A 20945-nucleotide genomic window follows, 5' to 3' on the forward strand; every position below is an offset into this window, starting at 1 on the left:
CTGCTGAAACTCGGCTTCATCCACCCCATCTCACACATATGGTCATTTCAATGTTTGAATGTTCTAGATTAACCAAACTGACTTTATCTGTCATGTTTGATATCATTTGAAATGTCTCAGTGCGATTGGTACAATGGTCTCATTCTCTCAGAAACAGACATAATCAAAACAATAAATATATAACTTCAGGCATCTTTTGAACCACTGTGAAGGGTGTGACTTTTCCACTAAGTGTGAATGCCTTTTGTTATACACACAACCCCTTCCTTGAGGGAATTCTTGGATTATTTAAGGTAAGGTTTGAGAAAGGCTCAGGGCGATTCTGCCTAACCAGATCAGCCCATAACATGGAGCCTGCTCCATGTTATGTATATTTTTGAAGTCAGGTATGCATCTTTCATCTTGGATTTATCTTTGATAATTTGATGTTTTGTATTGATCATTTATGAATTGACTGATTGAATTTGGCATAATACATTTACCTGACTAATAAATTATGTTTTGAATTATTCAAACCTCGTGTTATTATCACTGATAAATGTTGTTGTCCATAGCACTACAAGCCACTGTACAGGTTAGTAACTGACTAAAACATGTTAGACGGAGCAGCGTGACACGCTATACAATGTTGTTAGAGATCCGACTAACAAAGTGGCATTAATTCAAGTATACTTAGACTGTGAAAGGCCAACTATTTAGAACAACAAAATATTGTTGAAACTAATTTAAATGTGGATATTTAGGCCTTCATCTACAAACTTATAATCCTGTGCGATTATTATTAAAATACTTTGTCTTGATTAAGTAGATAACAGATCTATGGGGACCACATAAAAATCTCCTAAATTGAGTAATGTAGGGTTCTGCCTATTTAGGAGAGTGGTTAATCGCTTAATCGCTAATGACCAAGACTGACAAGCTTGTATTAAGAGATTGTATACCCGGCCGGTGCAAGACTCGAGATGCTATAGGAATCTGAGTAAATGAGAATAAGGTACAATAACAAATCAAAAGAATATTCAATCATAATCCAAAATAATGTGAAAGGAAACAAAATAATCTTATCAATGTTTTATAATTGGAGTCAGATAAAACGAGGATAAATATATTAATATTCTAAACCACCTCATACTAAAATTGGAGTCAGATATAAGCTAAGTTTAATGAAGATCAACATTGTGCACTGGAAAGACCGAACATGCAGTGAACCTTCAACCACCATTGGATACCGTCATTGGACCAACTGGCTGGACCCTACATTATATAAATAATTTTTGATAAATTTTGAAATGTGTAGCATGTACATGACATATTTCATCTCTCTATGAAATATCTATATTCATATTTTACCAGTGGTACACGTACCACAGTTTGAGAATCACTGGACAATTAAAATATCCAGTAAATATTTCTTAAGAGGGTAATAACACTGACCTCCAAAAAAAAAAAAAAAAAAAATATATATATATATATACATATATATATATATATATTTTTTTTTTTAAACTGATTTATTCAAGAAATATAAGACTTATGATTCCACAAGAATTATTTTTGTTTAATAGGAAATACTGTGGAAAATGTCCTTGGTTTGTTAAAGATCACTTTAGAAACATTATTTTACAATGTATAGGCGGGCAAAAAATGGACTTTAACTGTATCGGGTAAGTTTACAGGTGCAAAAATGTGCTTTGATGTACTTGAATGTTGAAAATGTGTTATCCTAGTACATGGATCACCAAACTTGTTCCTGGATGTCTTGCAGATTTCAGCTCCGACCCTAATCAAACACACCTGAACAAGCTAATCAAGGTCCTACTAGGTACACTTGAAACATCCAGGCAGGTGTGTTGAGCTAAATTCTGCCGGGAGACAGCACCTCGAGGAACGAGATTGGTGTCCCCTGTCCTAGTACAATACGAAGATACTTGTCAAATAAATTAACATGGAAGATTACAATAAATGTTTCTCCAAATAGGGGCATCATCCATTCAATGTAAATAAGGTATGACATATACTGTAAAACAACACAAAACAAAACTACAGATTTGGTCAACTTTTAATCTGTATTAACAAAACAGGTAAAGAATGTGACGTCTGATACAAATATTCATCAAAATCTTAAAAAAATGCAGAAGGTGTTTCACAGCAGCGCACTCTTGATATAAGACAACAGACAAATGCTCTGGTTTAAGAGCGTCTGTATGCACATCCACGTCTCCTCCAGCTGCGCAGACACTCTCTCTGCCTCCTCCATCAGTTCAGGCTCATCCGAGATCAACCGAAGATGCAGCTGAAACAGGAAGACAACACGGTCAGTCAAAGTGGAAAAAAACATCTTTTTTCATTAAATACCATTTAATTTACAGTTGTTTTAGATCTAATCAAAACAACTGAATAAGATAAAGAATAAGTATATAGAAATGTTTGTAGTAGTACAGACAGGGGGAGCTTGAAACGGAAGCCATAAAGAGAAATGTTCTAATTTACATTTGCTGCCATCTGCTGGTCAAAGTTAAATTACGCTTAATCATGTCTGTTCAATCCAGCAGCATTCTTGTATAACTTATGTTCACTGTGAATCTAAAATTGTACACTGGATAATGTTATAAAATTGATTGCATTATTTTATATGATGTAGTCACTTTGCAATGTGTTATGCTAACATGAGCTATTAAAAGCACATAATATATATAAACATACATCGGTATGTGCCAAAAAAATTCTTATATCGAGGGGGAAAGTCCATTTATTTTTAGTTTTAAAAAGTGAAACATGTATGTTATTAGTTCACTACACACAAAGTAAAATATTTAAAGAACTGATTCGATTCAATTTGAATAGGCTTCCTGTGTCTCAATCTAGTCTGCTAATTAATGCAAAGCCTTAATATTGTCTCAGTCTGGCTTAATAGGCTTCAGAATCATGCAGAAGGCTTCTGACTTGACGGTTGTGCAGAAGATCATCAATGGAACGCTCCATAAGGAGGAAAAGGCAACTGCAAAAGAAGCTAAATACTCTCACAGTGCAGTTTCTAAGTATATTAATAGAGTGTTATGAGGAAGGGAAAAATGTGCCTGGAAAAGGTGCACAAGAATGATGGTAGCCTTGAGAGGATTGTCAATCAAGGGCGACTGAGGCTGGTGTCAGAGCATCAAGAATCACCACAGGCATCTGCACGACATGGCGTGTAGAATTCCATGTGTCAAACCACTCCTAAACCAAAAACGATGTTAGAAGCGTCTGTGCTGGGCTAAAGAGAAAAAGTGCTGGTCTGTTGCTCAGAGGTCCCAAGTCCTCTTTTCAGATGAAAGCTAATTTTGTATTTCATTTGGAAATCAAGATCCCAGAGTCTAGAAGAAGAGCGGAGAGACACAAAAGTTAAGCTGCTTAATGTCCAGTGTGAAGTTTCCAGTCAGTGATGGTTTGGGGAGCCATGTCATATGCTGGTGTGGGTCCATTGTCTTTTATCAAGTCTACAGTTAATGCAGCTCTAGACCAGGACGTTTTAGAGCACTTCATGCTTCCTGTTGCCGACAAGATTTTTAGAGATGATGGTTTTATTTTTCCAGCAGGACTTGATACCTGCACACAGTGCCAAAGCTACCAGTACCTGGTTTAAGGACTATGGTATCCGTGTTCTTAATTGGCAAACAGGGAAACTCACCAGACCTAGATGCCATTGAAAATATATGGGCTATTGTCAAAATGAAGATGAGGGAAGAGAGACCCTGAAATGCAGACAAGCTGAAGGCTGATAGCAGCTTGGGCTACCATAACACCTCAACTGTGTCAAAGGTTGATGGCCTCACCGCCTTGATGCTGTAATTAGTGCAAAAGGAGACCTAAAGGCTGATTTATACTTCTGCGTCAAACGCCGGCGTATGCTACGCTGACGTGCACCTCACAAAAAATGTAACTACACGTCACACGTGTTGAGTCCTGTGAAGGAGTTCCGGATGGAAAGTTTTGTTTTGTGTTTACCTCATAGTTAAAGTTGTTGCACGTCCGCCGGATCCTGCCTTAAAATGAGCATGTTTGAGCCACTAGTACATCCAGGAAGTGTTCAGGAAAAGCAAAACAGCAGCGAAGAAACTCGACACAGAGGAACATCAACACCTCACTGCCAACAAGCGTTCTGGAAGTGTTAATGCAGACCAACAGAGACAGCGTGCAGAAGTATAAATGCACAGCTACGCGCGTTGCATGCGCCGTGGGTTACACCGGTCACTTGACGCAGAAGTATAAACCAGGCTTCGTAAAGTACTGAGGACATAATACAGTACATTAACACACTTTTCAGAAGGCCAACATGTGTTTAAAATACTCATTTTAATTGGTCACATAAAATATTTTAATTTAGTAAAATACTAGATGTTTTTTTTAATCTTTAATCCACAATCATTCAAATTGAAACAAATGAAGGCTTGAAATATTCCACTGTGTGTGTAGTGAACTAATAAAACATACAGGCTTCACTTTTTGAAACAAATTATTGAAATAAATAGACTTCCCTTTGATATTCAAATTTTTTGGCATATATATGTTTTTTTTTTTTTTATCTAGATTCATCTAGATTATTCTTGGAATAATCTAGATTAAAATGGCTCATTTGAATACTGTCGAAGGCATTCAGAATATTTGTGCTACCCAAAAAATAATTCTTTGAAAACGGGTTTCTCAAGCCAGGTGGCGCATTAGACCATGGGCTTATCTTCTGTTTCCAAAAATGCATCATAAACTGCTTGAGTCTTATTTGTTTTGTTTCGGCTAGAATAAAAGCAGTACTTAATTTTTTAAACACCATTTTAAGGACAAAATTATTAGCCCCTTTCAGCTCATTTTTTTCCCCGACTGTCTACAGAACAAATCATCATTATACAATAACTTGCCTAATTACCCTAACCAGCCTAGTTAACCTAATTAACATTGTTAAGCCTTTAAATGTCACTTTAAGCTGTATAGAAAGGTTTTAAAAATAGGTAGTCAAATATAATTTACTGTCATCATGGTAAAGATAAAATAAATCAGGTATTAGAAATGAGTTATTAAAACTATTATGTTTAGAAATGTGTTGAAAAAAATCCTCTCCGTTAAACAGAAATTGGGTAAAAAAAATAAACAGGGGTTCTAATAATTCAGGGGGCTAATAATTCTGACTTCAACTGTATATACACACACCCACACAAACACATATATTAGGGCTGTAACGATACACCAAACCCACGATTCGGTTCGTATCACGATTTTTGACCCACGATTCGGTTCGTATCACGATTTTTTTTTCGTGTGGGGTGGGAAAAAAAAAGATTTTTAAAACTATTATTTATTAAATAACATTTGAAAAATCTTTATAAACTAAACGTCAAAGAACAATATTAACTATGCAAATTATTAACAATATAAATAGCCATATATAAAATAAATAGCCAAAGCTATATCACTTTTGTGTTCTTTGTAACAAAATACTGTTGAAAAACCAAACACAACTAAACTCCATTGTGTAGATGGTTCAAGCATGTTAAAAATTCTTTTTCAATCAAGTTCTCTTACATAGAAAAAGTCTAGGGATGCTCATTTCGGTTAATTTTGCTAAGGACAACCGCCGCTCATTAATCGGTTATTAACAGTCAACTGGTCAGATTACTATTAATTTTATATTAAACAAATTGACGTGTCTATTTTGTGTCTGACACATTAAATATTGCATTTTAAAATAGGCTACTTATTTTAATTTTTTAAAATTTATTTATTTTTAAATGTTAGCATATTAATAACAGAACAGAACAACAGAGCATCTTCACGCACCTGCAGTGTTTAGCACAGAAGAACAGAATAAACGAAATAAAATGAATAAAATAAATAGGACTGCCCTAAATTATTTTCATTTAAATAATTAATTTATATTACAAAACGAAAATACTGACTGATTCTTTTTAATAACCGGCATAGGCTGTTTTTTTCCCAATCATGTTTTTTCTTCCGTCAAATAAATATCGCAGACTTCCTCAAATTGCCCGCTCCACGGAAAATATGCATTTATTTAATGCCCCGCTGTTATTATTATAATAACAAAACCTTTTACATTTTTAATAGAAAACATTATTTTAAAGAATATGTCCTGATGTTTTCCTCTCTCTCCCTCGCGGGTCAAGTGCGCGCTGCGTGATGAAAAGACAACGACAAGAACGCGCACAAATGTTGACTTTTTGTAAACAGTTTTGTTGTTTAAATATGCTATTGCAATAATGTGCATACATGCTTTATAAGCCGAAAACAAGGCGCACCTCACTGCCTTTATGTTGACAAGGAAAAAAGAAGAGAAGAAGCGCGGTCCTCTTATGAAACGACTGAATCAGCTGGGTATCGATTGTGCATAAGTGTTGCTGTCTGTGTTGTTACAATTGTAATATTTAATACTATTGTGATATTCGAGATTTGTTCATTCATACAGCTCTGGATAACTTAAAACATCGATTAGACCTTCAGAGCGGCATTAATGCGTCCTGAAGTAAAGCGAAACCTATAAACTCCAGCAAGATAGAGTGATTATATGCAGAGCCATATACCTTTATCTCTAAATAAAGTATAACTATAGAAACTGTGTTCATCTTAACTGAAAGCTTCGTCCTGTTTCCTGGCCTCACGCATCGCGCACCTGTCAGTCAGCATGTAACGTAACTCCCAAAGGGTTAAACAGAAAGCGCACAGCACGGTTACAGAAAAGTTTCCTCTGCAGAGGAGTCGGGGCATCTGGTGAACGCCCATCCCTCTCTGCGCAGCCACATTAACAACAATGCTTTGACAGAATTGGCAATGTTTCTGCCGTTGTCGGTTGTCAAGCGTGGTTAAGTTGGTTTTGTTTTTGATATTCCTGACACATTCAGACGGTCCCTACTAAGAGCTCCATGCAAGCTCTCCCGTCTAAACGCTTATTGTGAGGGCTTAAACGGAGCAGCGCTTGTAATGTCGAGCAGAAAAAAATTGTTTCCTTACGTTCTTCTTCAACTAGCTTAACTTTTGCAGGCACGCGTGACGTTATTGGAAAGGTAAGGGGTGTGTCGCGATTCTCCCTTATTACACCGCGATTTCGATTTCATATCGTGTATCGTTACAGCCCTAACATATATACAAGTATGTTACTTGTCCAACATCTGTAATATTTAGATTTTTACTTTGATTTTTTTTTTTGTTTTAAAAAATGTCTTATGTTCATAAGAATTACATTTATAAGCTTATATATAAAAAAATATATAACACATACATAAGTATTATGAAAAAAATAACATCTACCATTCTGTCATCATCTATTCAAGCCTTTTCTTGTTTCAAACCTTTATAGATTTCTTTTTTTTGTTTAACACAAAAGATATTTAGGAAATTGTTGGAAACCTGTAACCATTGACTTATATAGTATAGTATTTGCTTTTCTTAATACAAGTGTTATTGGCTGCAGGTTTTCAACTTTCTTCAAAACATCTTTAGTGTTCAAGAGAAAAAAGAAATGTTTGGAATCACGTGAGGGTGAAAATATTTGCATTTTTGGGTCAACTATCCCTTTAACAACAGTTTTGAAGAACAAAACATGTACAACAATTTATCCAATTTTTGCCAATGAATAAAAACGTAATGATAACGTTTTAGGATGTTTAATTTAGGGATTTTCTTATGTGTGTTCACCTGAAGTTAGAATAGTTGAAAAAAGTGCATAAATAACACTGGAACTACTGGACTTATTTTACTACTAGAATTACCACAGTGGCTATGTCTAAATGTAGTTCGTTTCACTTTCACAAGTAGGACAGGCTTTTTTTTGTGACACTGAATACGCTGTTTTAAAAGACCTATCCTAAGTTATGCATATTTAAAGTCATGGGGAAAAGCAGCAGACACTGAAATGCATGCAGTCATTTTGACCACTACAGTAGTTCTAGGCAGAAATAATAATTTAATAATACAATTAATTGGTAAAAGTAAGGGAATTCTAGATATGTGGGTTTTATTTCAACAAAATTAATAAATAGCCAAATCGAATAACATTCTAGTGTCAACTGAACAGGTTATATTTTAGTCAACAAACCCTAAACTAACTGAAGTTTATTTCTAAACTAATTTCAAGAGGATCACATGCTTATGATTGAACACAGCAGGTCCTGCATTAGCCAAGTCATGATTCATCAATTAGACAATTCTTAGGTCTCCATAAATAACCTAAGCTCCATACCACAGTCATCTGTTTTGAAGAATCCCCCCTTCCACCTCCTCCTCCTTTCTTAGATGAGCGGCATGATGGCCCAGTGGTTAGCACTGTTGACTCACAGCAAAAACATCACTGGTTCTAGTCCTTACAATGCCAGTCAACTTTTCTGTGAGGAGCTTACATGTTCTCCATGTTCTAGCGTTGGTTTCCCCCAATAGTCATCTCTTTATAGATTCCTATTTGTTTATTAGCTATAAACAGCAGGGGAGTTCTCAAGATCTACATGAGCTCAAACTCCCCTCTTGCCCTGCAAACAGCAGGGAGCCCTGGGCTCAAGGATGTTATGAGCTCAGGGATCGTTCCTGCATTACATTGGATATCATTATTACACTAGAAATAACAAATTGCAAGCGGAAAATACGTGATATGGAACGGCCGCTGCTATAGTTAATTCGGTGAGCGTATTAGCCTTTTTGTACATACTTGGAACTTTAAACTAGCGCACAGTTGGCAACTTGGCATAACTTGGTTTAATTGCAGCAGTTTCATTTTGTTCCATGCAACAGAAATGCGGCTTTTACGATTAATTAACTGTTATAAATTAAAGCGCAGTTAATAGTGAAATCAGCTAATCGTTGCATCCCTATTGACTATATGAAAATTTTGGACTTCAGTGTGCAAAGACCTTACAACTAAAACTAAATCAAAAATTGCTGTCAAAATGAACACCGACCTTTAGGAATAATGCCAGATAGGCTTGGGCCAGGTCAAAATCTTTTTTGGACTTAAGGATGCAGCTGATCATCTTGAGGAAGCTCTTCATGACTCCAACATCTCCACCCATATCTGGAGACAGGGCCCGAAGTTCTGTTTCAATGGCAGAGGGCCCCAACTCTCTCAACAGCTTTACCGGCTCTTCATCTATCAGGAAAAAATAAAAAGATGACATGCTGTGATCTTTCACATCACATCACAGCAGCACTATAAAGAACCACATAAGGGACTTACAGGAGTTGCTCTCTATAGCATTCTCAAGCTCAATGTAGAAGTTGGACTTCTGTGCCAATACTCCTAAGTTGACAACTTTAGACTGAAAAACAAATTGAAAAATGTCATGAATTGCATATTATAGTATACACCTACAAATAAAGTCAAAAAGAAATAGACATACACGTTATATATACAGTGTAGGGCTGGGCGATATGGCCAATATATCATATCCCGGTATTTTCAGAAGGAATGATGGTAAAAGATATACATTTGGCATTTTCCCATAAATGAGTTAAAGCCTTTTTTAAAACTTCATTAAACATTTTTTAGCAAAATTGAGCAAATTCAAACACAGGGGTTTCCCCCGTTTACAAATAAACAGCTGCACAGAACATAACAGCTGCACAAAATCTTTGGTAAAGAAAATACAGTACAGGTTTTTCTTCAACTTAAAGCTTTAAGTAGCAAAACATTTCAAATTATAAACAAAATCTTTGATAAATAAATATTGAACAGTTTTTTTTCCTGCTCAACACTATAAACAGCACTACTGTGCTGTTGTACAAATAACAAAATAAACAGAACCATAGAAAACAGCTACATTGTCAGAGTAAAAAAGAACACACTTAAATAGTAACACAACAAAAAGTATTGTAGGATAGAAAAGAACCACAATAAATATAAATATAAAATAGTTTTTTATTTTACAATTACAGGGTTGTTAAGTAATCCTGTATACCACAGTTGTGTGATTTTTAAACAGTTAATTCAGCTGTACATGTTTTTTAGTTACACATTTAAATGTATGTATTGTGCAAAATTACTAAACAGTGCACATATGGAAGATATCTAAAATTAATTCTTTCACTCCATGTAAAAAATCCTACACCTTTTCTTTTGTTTTGACTTGTTTCACTAAATATTAAATAAGGAGATGAAATTGAATAGACTATAGATATGAGAAGTAATTAAATTTTTTCAGAGTACTGAGGTGAAATGCTGGTTAAGTACATAAATAAGCATGTTAACAGTCATTTTAACAGAGCAGAACGCAGAGCTAAATGTGTTATAACGTAAATGTAAAGAAGAGACCGTCATGTAATAAATAGTGAACTTATAATCTGTGAATATTAGGTGGTTTTACTTTCGATATGCGGTATAAATTCATCCCATTTTGGCAGAATTTAATTCTTTTGAATACATTCAGGTGCTGCTTGCCAATTTGACAAGGCTTCTACGTTTTTTCTTGCTGACAATTGTAGAAGAAATGATCGATAAAACGTTTCTGATAAATCGCAGTGACAGCTGCAGGCACTGTGTAATGTGTGTACATCTGAGGGAAGTCAGATTTCAATACAGCATTTACATTTATTCATTAAGCAGACGCTTTGGGTATGCATGTTCCTCCATGTCGCATCAGTGATGGGTTGTTCTTGAACGATTCGTTCATTTTGAACAAATTTTTGTATGACTCATGGAGTGAATCGTTAATTTGCGCAAGCACACATTTGTGCAAGTGGAGCTCACATGCTACCTTGGAGTGGTCTGTTTCGCGCAGAATGTGCATGTATGGCCATATCGATATTGGATAATACCGAATCGCGTTGGGAAATCCTATCGATATATTCCCAGAACCCGATATATTGCCCAGCCCTAATACAGTGCTGAGTATAAATTGAGTACACACCCTTTTGAAAATATTTTCTTTAATTTTATTATTTAAAGAAAAGAAAATATGGTGCATTTAAACAAAATAGTTTTTATTATGTTTCTCTTGATTTGACCTGTTTATTAACATTTTTATTTAATATTTTAACTAAAAAAGTTAGGTTAAAAGTCATTGGACATCTGTATAAAAATGCAGTACAATATATGTTTTTTTAAGAGGGCTAATAATACTGCATTTAGCAATTTTTACAAACTTAAAGACATACAACTTTTCCCAGAAAAAAAAGGAGATACAGAAATATAAAAAAGTATACATTTAAAAAAGTATTTTTTCACAGGATGGCTAATAATTTTGTCTTCCATACATACAAAGTTATAAAAAAAAATACCACAACTTTGAAGATCTGTATTTAATCAAAGAAACATGATGAAACCTTGCGCAATTAATCAATATGAAGAGTACTTGACCAAGTTTTTTTTTCAGCAGAAAACTAGTTGATAGATGTTCAAAAAGACCCCCTTCAGACACTCTAGTGACATCAACCCGAAAGTTGTGCTATTCTTTTTGAATCACCCGGTATAATAAATATAACAAATTTTTATCATAAAAATACAGAGGGAAAGAGAGAGTTTATTTTTACCTGGGCTTCTGAAGGTGTGTTGGGAAGAGAAAACTGGGGCACCAGCCCTGGAATGGTGGGAATAAAGAAGGGTGCTGCTTTGGGCACTTTTGGAGGCTCTTTGGGTTTGTTCTTTTTCTGCAGATAAAGATTTATTTGTAACATTATACGTTTTTCAATTTTAAACACACCGAACATTGTTCTGTGAGCATAAACCACTGTTTTGCTCTGTTTTTACAAGCACAGACCTTGATGATGTCGAGATGCAGCAGGTTCTTCCAGCGTGAGTCAGGAAGCAGTGACAGAGTGACCAGATGTTCATCTAACTGTGCTGGAGAAATGTACTCTGCCATCTCAGAACTGTCAGAGTCTAAGACCTCCTCCTCTTCTGTATCTGTTCACAAGCACAATCAAGGAGATTTTAGCCACAAGCTATATCATATTTTCAATTGTAATCAGTATGGTAACGCAATGACACCTTTGCTTGGGCAATTGCCAGGCAGCATGATCACAGTCGGCTCATAGTCTGCAGGTAGAGGGCGCAATGACACCAAACTGCACAGCGTGTTATTGGACCTGGAAAAGTGCCAGAACAAGTTCACATTTTGAATTATGACATTAAAGATATGCTTGGAACATAAAAACCATTATACTATTAACCTTCAAATGGTCACCAAAAATGCATCAAAAATAAGATTCAATATTTACTAATCCTTGTCTAAGACAATATATTTAAATAGATAGCCAATAATGTATATCTGATGTTAATTTACTCCCCCTCTGGTAACCCAAGTTATTGTATTTTACCCCTAAATTTAAAGTCTTGTGCAGTAAAATAGCTATTCTGCACGTGTAATCTGTTTGTTCATTAGCAAATTATTTTTAAGTGTTTTTTTTTTTTTTTGTGAACTAGAATGCAGGCTTTCCCACTTTTATCACACGATGTCTCATGAACAGGAAAATATGCCACTGTTGTGTTTTGCATAATATTATTAGCTTGAATAACGTTTGCATGAGTTTAATAGCAATAATTAGAACAATTAATAATTTACCTTGCTGTTAGTGCTCCTGGAGTTCCCTCTCCCATATTTGATAGCAGTTTGAACTTCACATTTAGCTTTACTGTAATCTAGTTTTTAACTCTCAGTATTTGAAATAGTCTTTCAATTTTAAAGTCAAAGCTGTTAAAATTTATTAGCCTTAAATTTTTTTAAGCAATAAAGCCACAAACAAAAAATCCTGATATTTTATGACATGGTCCCAAAAAACAAACAACAACAAATAAAAATTCCTGACTTTCAATGACAAAATTTTATGACATTCCAATAAAACTGATTGATTTGTCTGAAATGTTCTCTGAAAACTCACTTTCAGGCCACCCCGACAGTCACTGGGATTAGAAACTAGCCAATATTCTGGTGTATGAGATCCTTTGATGCTGCTTATATGCAAACTTTGCAAAATTTGCAAACAGCATCTCATTAACTCCAAACACTGACTGAACTGAAAAAACAGTTCTGACTCTGAACTGATGAACACATGCTGGAAGCAAAATAAACTATTTATGATTTCTCATGGTTAATGTAGAAATGTGAGTTGACAAAGACAAGTTTATACACTTTAAATGCTTATATAAATATAAAGCATTTTCATAAAATGAGTGCTTTAATAATGTTATATAACGACTTACATGCTAGTCACTATGTAATTATGTAAACAAAGTTATTAGAAACAGAAATCATCTATAAAATGCTATGCATGGCAATTATACTGACCTCAGCCAACTAACTAAAGCTACAGGGGTTTGGAAAGTATTCATAGCGCATCACTTTTTCCACATTTTTTTTTTTTTTTGCATTACAGCCTTATCCTATAATGGATTAAATTCTTTTATTTCCTCAAAATTCTACACACAATGTGAAAAAAGATTTTTTTTAATTGTTGCAAATTTTTAAAAAATAAAAATCCTGAAAAGTCACATGTACACCAGTATTCACAGCCTTTGCTCTATACTTTGTTGAAGCGCCTATGGCAGCAATTACAGCCTCAAGTCTTTTTAAATAAGAAGCCACAAGCTTGGCACATCTAGGGATTTTTGCCCATTTCTCTTAGCAGTACCTTTCAAGCTCTGTAATGATGGGAAGCCATGGTGTACAGCCATTTTCAGATCTCTCCAGAGATGTTCAATAGGATTTAGGTCTGGGCTCTGGCTGGGCCACTCAAGGCCATTCACTGAGTTGCTGTGAAGCCACTCCATTGATATTTTGGCACTGTGCTTTGGGTCATTGTCCTGCTGGAAGATGAACCGTCGGCCCAATCTGAGGTCAAGAACACTCTGAAGCAGGTTTTCATTTAGGTTAGCTCTGTACATTGCTGCATTCATCTTTCCCTCTATCCCCACAGCATGATGCTGTCACCCCCATTCACTGTAGGGATAGTATAAGCCTGGTGATGAGCGGTGCCTGGTTTTCTCCCAAACGTAACGCCTGACATTCACTCCAAATGGTTCAATGTTAGTCTCATCAGACCAGAGAATTTAGTTTCTTATGGTCTGAGAGTCCTTCCGATGCCTTTTGGCAAATTCCAGGCGAGAAGTGGCTTCCGTCTGACCACTCTACCATACAGGCCTGATTGGTGGATTGCTGCACAGATAGTTGTCCTTCTGTAAGGTTATCCTCTCTCCACAGGAGAAAGCTGGAGCTCAGACAGAGTGACCACCGGGTTATTGATCACCTCCCTAACTAAGACCCTTCTCCCCGATCACTCAGCTTAGATGGCCGGCCAGCTCTTGGAGGAGTCCTAGTGGTTCCAAACATCTTCCTCTTATGAATGATGGAGGTCACTGTGCTCATTAGAACTTTCAGAGCAGCAGAATTTTTTCTGTAACCTTCCCCAGCCTTGAGTCTCGAGACAATCCTGTCTCGGAGGTCTACAGACAACTCCTTTGTCTTCATGCTTGGTTTGTGATTTGACATGCACTGTCAACCCTGGGACCTTATATAGACAGGTGTGTGCCTTTTCAAATCATGTCCTATCAACTGAATTTACCACAGGTAACCTCCAATTAAGCTGCTAAAAAATCTCAAGAATGGTCATTGGAAACAAAATGTACTTGAGCTCAATTTAGAGCTGTGAATACTGATGTTCTATGTGATTTTTCAGGTATTTTATTTGTTATAAATTTTCAACAATTTGAAAAATCCCTTTTCACATTGTCATTATGAGGTACTGTGTGTAGAATTGAGCAAATAAATGAATTTAATACATTTTGGAATAAGGCTGTAACAAAAAACTGTGGAAAAGGTGAAGCGCTATGAATACTTCCCATATACACTGTGGATCTGTTTAAATATAACAATATTAATAATTAAAATAATAATAAATTAGCAGTTAGTCAAAAATTCCTCAGCATTCATTCTGCAGTCTCATGAACTCATAACCCACAATTGCTTTTCACTGTTCATTGTAGATTAACAACGAGATAACTGTGCTAAAAGCTTACCCCCAAGTTTAACACTCTTATCTCATGTGTGTGAAAAAATCAATTGAAAACAAGAGTTCACAAAGAACGTATCTGCATTGCAATCTCTTACCATAAGTAAACACCGAGGCCGTCAACGTGCGACGAGGCCAGGAAGTTCCCGGTAGGGGACAAACTGACACTCACGGCTGCTGCTTCTACCAGGAAACAGTCGACCAAACTATGAAAAAAAGCAAGAGAAAGTTAAAGGATGTGAAAGTGTTTGAGGAAATCATTCAATCATTAGATTTGGCCAGAGGGGACTTCATGGGCTGGAGGAATCCCCGCTAGAACAATCAAAAAAATATCCGACACACTAAATGTCACTATGGCCACATCTTCGCAAGATAATAATTATCTCTGAATTTGGCTTTACTGGTTACTTTGAAAAGTATCAAAGGCTGACTAACCGAAAAAAGGTCATCATAAATATCTAACCAGTAAATAATATAGAAAGTGGAAAAGGTGTCACTGGACAGGTCTGGTCTTTCCCTCCTGCAAAAGGCTATTTTGGGTGATTTGGTGTAAAACTACAATGATGCAATCTCACTAACACTTATCTTAGTATTACCTGTGGCATAAATGTTGAGATATAAACCTAAAAAGTTGTCAAGATATCTAATAAAAAATGAAGAGGGTTTTTATTAGATATTAGCGCGTCCACTAAAAGAAACATTAACACAAATCAAAAACTAAACTATTACAGTTTTAAAATATAGAAAAGTTTGAAACTAAAGCCTTTTCATGATCTGTTCAATTTACTGTAATTTTGTGCAAAGTAAAAGTTTAATTAAACTTTTGAAAATGTTTATTTTTGTTCTCCACTCTCCATAAAACTCATTGAAATGTAACGGCATTCTGTGAATTAAAAATATGTTTAAGTATAACATTAAGTATAAAACGAAAAATTATTTTGTAATTCACTGAAAAACATTTACTATGAACAACTTGCCAAACTGAAATGACCAGTGTGTCCATGTGTGACTATTCAAATAAATGTTTGGTTTGTTCTGTTTGTCTTGAAGAAAAGAATAGACTTATAATACAAACACTTTCTTTTTGTTTGAGGGTTTATCTAGAGCAGTGGTCACCAAACTTGTTCCTGGAGGGCCGGTGTCCTGCAAGTTTTAGCTCCAACCCTAATCAAACACACCTGAACAAGCCAATCAAGCTCTTACTAGGTATACTTGAAACACCCAGGCAGGTGTGTTGAGGCAAGTTGGAGCTAAACCTTGCAGGGACACCGGCCCTCCAGGACCGTGATTGGTGACCCCTGCTCTAGAGAAACACATAGTAATCTTGCAAACATGTTAAGAAATGCTGGCAGAAATGTAGAATATTCATATACGTTTATGGTATAAAATACACTACCTGACAAAAGTCTTTGCACCTACAGTATCCAAGTTTTAGGAACAGCAAATAATAACTTGACTTCTAGTTGATTATTTGGTATCAGAAGTGGCTTATATGAAAGGCAAACTCCTAAAGATTACGCTTATATTTCCAAAATAAAATATGATCATGCCTTGATTTTTATTTATTTCATTCGGACAATAAGATCTGACCTTGCTTAGACAAAAATATTGTCACTAAACTAAAATAATGCAGGGTATAAAATATTAAGTCATGGTGCAGTGAATAAAGAATAAATATTCTGTTTGACTGTTGTGAGCTTGAACTGCATTCATACAACTCTGCAATGACTCAAATAACTTATTAATAAAGTCATCAAGAATAGCAAAGAAAGCGTTTTTTAAGGACTCCCAGAATTAATCAAGATTCTTTGGATTTATCTTCAATGCCTCCATCTTAACACAAACACAAATCTTAACTTTGATGTGGAGGCTGAAGTATGAGGAGCGCTATCCTGCTGTAGAATTTGCCCTCTCTAGTGGTTTGTAATGTAATGGGCAGAACAAGTGTCTTGATACCTTAGGCTGTTGAAGTTGCCATCCACTCTTCAGATCTCTCGCACGGCCCCATACTAAATGTGACCCCAAACCATGATTTTTGCTTCACCAAACTTGACTGATTTCTGTGAGAATCTTGGGTCTATGTGGGTTCCATGCGGGTCTTCTGCAGTATTTGTGATGATTGGGATGCAGTTCAACAGAAAAATCAACCTTCTGACACTTCAAAATGATCAACTAAAAGTCAAGTTACTAATTGTTGCTCTTACAACTGGGATCCATGACAAGACTTTTGTCAGGTAGTGTATAAGGATGCAGTAATGCATTAACAAGTGATTAAGTGATTAATATTTTATACATTTTTAAAATATTGGTGTGTGTAATGATCCAGATACTGATACCATGATTTTATATGAAATTCAATTTAATGTCTGACATGGTTATAAAATAATATTTTCTTAATTCAAATGTGTAGCGGCTTGGACCTAGAAACAGTATTTCATACATCACGACTTAACAAGTGAATAGATGCTTTTGGCTTCGCTTAACACAGGAGTGTCCAAACTCGGTCTTGGAAGGCCGGTGCTCTGCAGTTTGGTTCCAACACCAATCAGACACACCGGGGCTAGCAAATCAAGCTCTTACTGGGCTTTCTAGAAATATCCCTGAAGCAAGTTGGAGCAAAAATCTGCATAACACCAGCCCTCAAGGACCGAGTTCGGACACCCCTGGCTTAACACTTCTTCATATTCCTTATAAAAGAGGTGAGACGCGACTCTCAAATATATTTTTATACCAACTGTTTGCTGGCTCATCTTGCATTATTTGATACAAATTGAAAGAAAATTTACAGGCAATCTGAGTCTTGACACATATTTATACTCTGATTCTTTAAAGAAACTCAAACAAAATACATCTTGCTGGGAGAAACGCAGGTACTATCTAAATTCTCTCCCATTTGGGGTAACATATTAGTTTCAAGGAAATCAGACAGGGGTTTTAAGCTGTGGTTTCAGAAAGGCTTACAGAAGATATCAGATCATTATGAAGATAATATATATTGACATTTGAAACCTTAAAGAAAAGACAGAAAATTCCTCAGTCTCATTTCTAAAGTATCTTTAGATACATAATTTTATGTAAAACTCATTCATGTCAGTGCCCAGGCCCAACGTAGTTAAGATGAAATTGCAGTTAAAGATCCCATTGCCAAATACAATATTTCTATGCTGTATAGCAAATTCGTAAATGCTTCCAAAGAATCTACATATCATAAAAACCTGGCTTGGACTGTTAATGTTCAGAAAACGAATGGGAAGAACGTTGTGTTTAAGAGCAAACATTAACGATCAATGCCCACTTTCAACTAATCCAATATTATTGGATAAAGAAAACATATATAATACAAGAAAAGTTAAACAAATGTAATAAAATCATTTTGGACATTTGTGGAAATTATCTGACTTTTCTAACATTATAGGAAACTTTGTTCCATTTTGTTTAGCAATGTGAACACTTGCCATCTTTTTGGAAAGAGTTAATAGGTGTGTTCTCTAAAACTATTGGTAAAGTGAACTGAAGTTTGTATTCATGGTCCATCTCTGTCACTCTGGATAAAGGAAATGTTTTCTTGTATAGCAATGGAAAGACTAACTTAATCAAACAATATTTTTTCCCAAGAATTGGGACTTTCATTGTTTTAGATGAGAATGGACTAACTGTGGAGTAACACCAAATAATGTGATCATACTGTGTAAGTGTTTAATGATAGTTGATTGCATTAAATGATAGTTGATTGCAATGTATTTTACAAAATTGACCTTTTTATTTTATAAATATTATTATTTATTTACTTTTGCATGTGTATATATATATATTTTTTACGGCTCTGTCGGGATAGGGTTGTTTTTTTTTGGTTGATGTTTAGTTACTAATACAGTACATATGCATCACATTTTTTTTATGTTTTAAACCAATAAGAAAATTAAGAACAACATTGTTGTATTCAAAAAAATTTCATAGTAACAATGAAGTTTTTTCCAATTATGTTGAGGGATTTACACTTGTGGATGATTATCTACAAATAGTTAAGGTCTTTAAACTTTTTTTTTTTTTTTTACAATGTATCTTAAGCAAATACTGACATGCACAAATATAAATGTGCAGTAATGTCCTCTATTATGTGTGGAGCTCATTGTTTACCAGCCTTTGTCCCCTAAATTGTTTTACCTGCCAGATGGAAGATCCCATGTTCTGATGGTGCAGTCCATAGATGCTGTAATCAGCCAACGTCCATCTGGACTAAATGTCTGGGAAAATCATAAAAGCTTCATAAACACACATTAGCATACTTAATTCACCCTCAAAATTAAAAAAGACATTTACTCTCCTTTATGCAAACCTGTTTGGCTTATTTTCTTACATAAAACACAATATAGAACATATATTTTACACATTAGGAATCACAATAGTAATTGTGACTTGTCAGGCTGCAATACTGACCAATAAATAAACAAATAAATCTATAACAATAGCCCAAAACTCATTCCGAGTCCTTCGAGTGGTTACATAATTTTGCACATTCCATTTCACTAAAAATGTCTATCGTGTTTTCCAGAAAAAACAAGGTCAATTGGTTTAAGAACAGGTTAAGACCACTTTGGTGAGTAAATGATTAGAGAGTTTAGTTTTTCATGACAACTGTCAACTTTAATAGGCTTTTTTTTTTTAAGGCTGGTTTACCCATAAATGAACATTCGGTTATTAAATACTTGCCTTTATTTCGCTCAAAATCCCCTAAAATCTTTGTTTAAATTAAGATTTTTAGTGGTCACGAGATGTTCAAAGTCCCAAAAAGGAACCAAAAACATTTTATGTGACTCAACTGGTTAACCTGTAATCATATGAAGCTTCAAGAACACTATTCTCTGCAAAAAAAAAAAAAAAAAGAAATAGTAAAAGCGACTTGCCTCAACTATGTATCCCATGTCAGAACAGGGTGGGTGTTTACTATGGTGAATATTTTGATTGTGTGTTTACCACCTGAAAAGTAGTAATTATTACTGTACAACTTAAAAGTGCACCCTGAATACCTGACAAGAAAGAAAATACAAAGGATTTTTATAGTTTTTTTTAGTCACACAAAAATGTTCTTGAAGCTTCTTATTATTACAGTGAACCATTTAAGTCACAAAAAAAAGGTTTGGACACATTTTTTGGTTCCTTTTCATAGGTCAGTTCTTCCTACCTCACTTAAACAATTTAAGATGATTTGACAAATTCAAGATCTTTTAATCTTGATTACTCAACTCAGGCTAATCGGATTAAAATAAGTGGGTGAATTGAACAGATTGCTGGCTGTCATTTTAAGTGTTGTGAAAGCTGGAGAGAGAAAAAAACTGTGTAATGACAACATATTATGATTAATATTCAATTATTTAAGCCACTGACAACATGTGAGCAAAATTGAATGGTTTGTTAAATATAATACACTAGAGCTGTGGTCTTTTGTGGGCTGTTTGTACAGGGTTTACACTCTCATGTCTCTAGAAATTAGCTATTTATTTGTACCTTTAGAGCAGAATCTCTTTAGTAATTAACCAATCAAATGGCACAGGGCAATCAATTAACCAATCTTCTATGGCACATGGCATATCTGGCTATTTTAATCAAATTTTGTCTCAAAAAAGTATTATTATATTTGAGAAGTGTCTCCTGCTCCATCAAATCACCAGCATATCCATTAATGTTGCATAACATTGCTCAACTGGTGCAGTACGTTTTAAAAATCTGCATTTGTATCTTAAAGATCCATATTTATATCTTAAAAACATTACTACCTAAAGTCTACATATTAATCACTAAAAAGTACAACGATGTTCTTGTAAAAAGGTGCCACTCCATAACATTTTTTGTACTTTTATTTCAGAGTGCAGATTAGAGCTTTTTTAAAATTACATTTTAAAAAAAAAGATGGAAGTCATTTATATATATATATATATATATATATATATATATATATATATATATATATATAT

General features: G+C 34.9%; 1 protein-coding gene across 1 annotated transcript in view; it reads right to left on the reverse strand.

The window, feature by feature from the left end:
* Positions 1–2041: 2041 nt before the first annotated feature.
* wdr36 (WD repeat domain 36) overlaps positions 2042–20945 on the reverse strand; it is a 47610-nt gene continuing 28706 nt past the window's right edge. The window contains exons 16-23 of the mRNA NM_001308831.1: positions 19138–19217; positions 15072–15179; positions 11957–12054; positions 11727–11872; positions 11500–11616; positions 9209–9290; positions 8934–9121; positions 2042–2293 (exon numbers count right to left, since the gene is read on the reverse strand). Coding sequence (NP_001295760.1) covers positions 2144–2293; positions 8934–9121; positions 9209–9290; positions 11500–11616; positions 11727–11872; positions 11957–12054; positions 15072–15179; positions 19138–19217 — 969 coding nt within the window. The 3' untranslated portion in view covers positions 2042–2143. The remainder of the gene's footprint in view (positions 2294–8933; positions 9122–9208; positions 9291–11499; positions 11617–11726; positions 11873–11956; positions 12055–15071; positions 15180–19137; positions 19218–20945) is intronic.

This window comes from Danio rerio, chromosome 5, assembly GCF_049306965.1.
Source record: "Danio rerio strain Tuebingen ecotype United States chromosome 5, GRCz12tu, whole genome shotgun sequence".
NCBI classification, from domain to species: domain Eukaryota; kingdom Metazoa; phylum Chordata; class Actinopteri; order Cypriniformes; family Danionidae; genus Danio; species Danio rerio.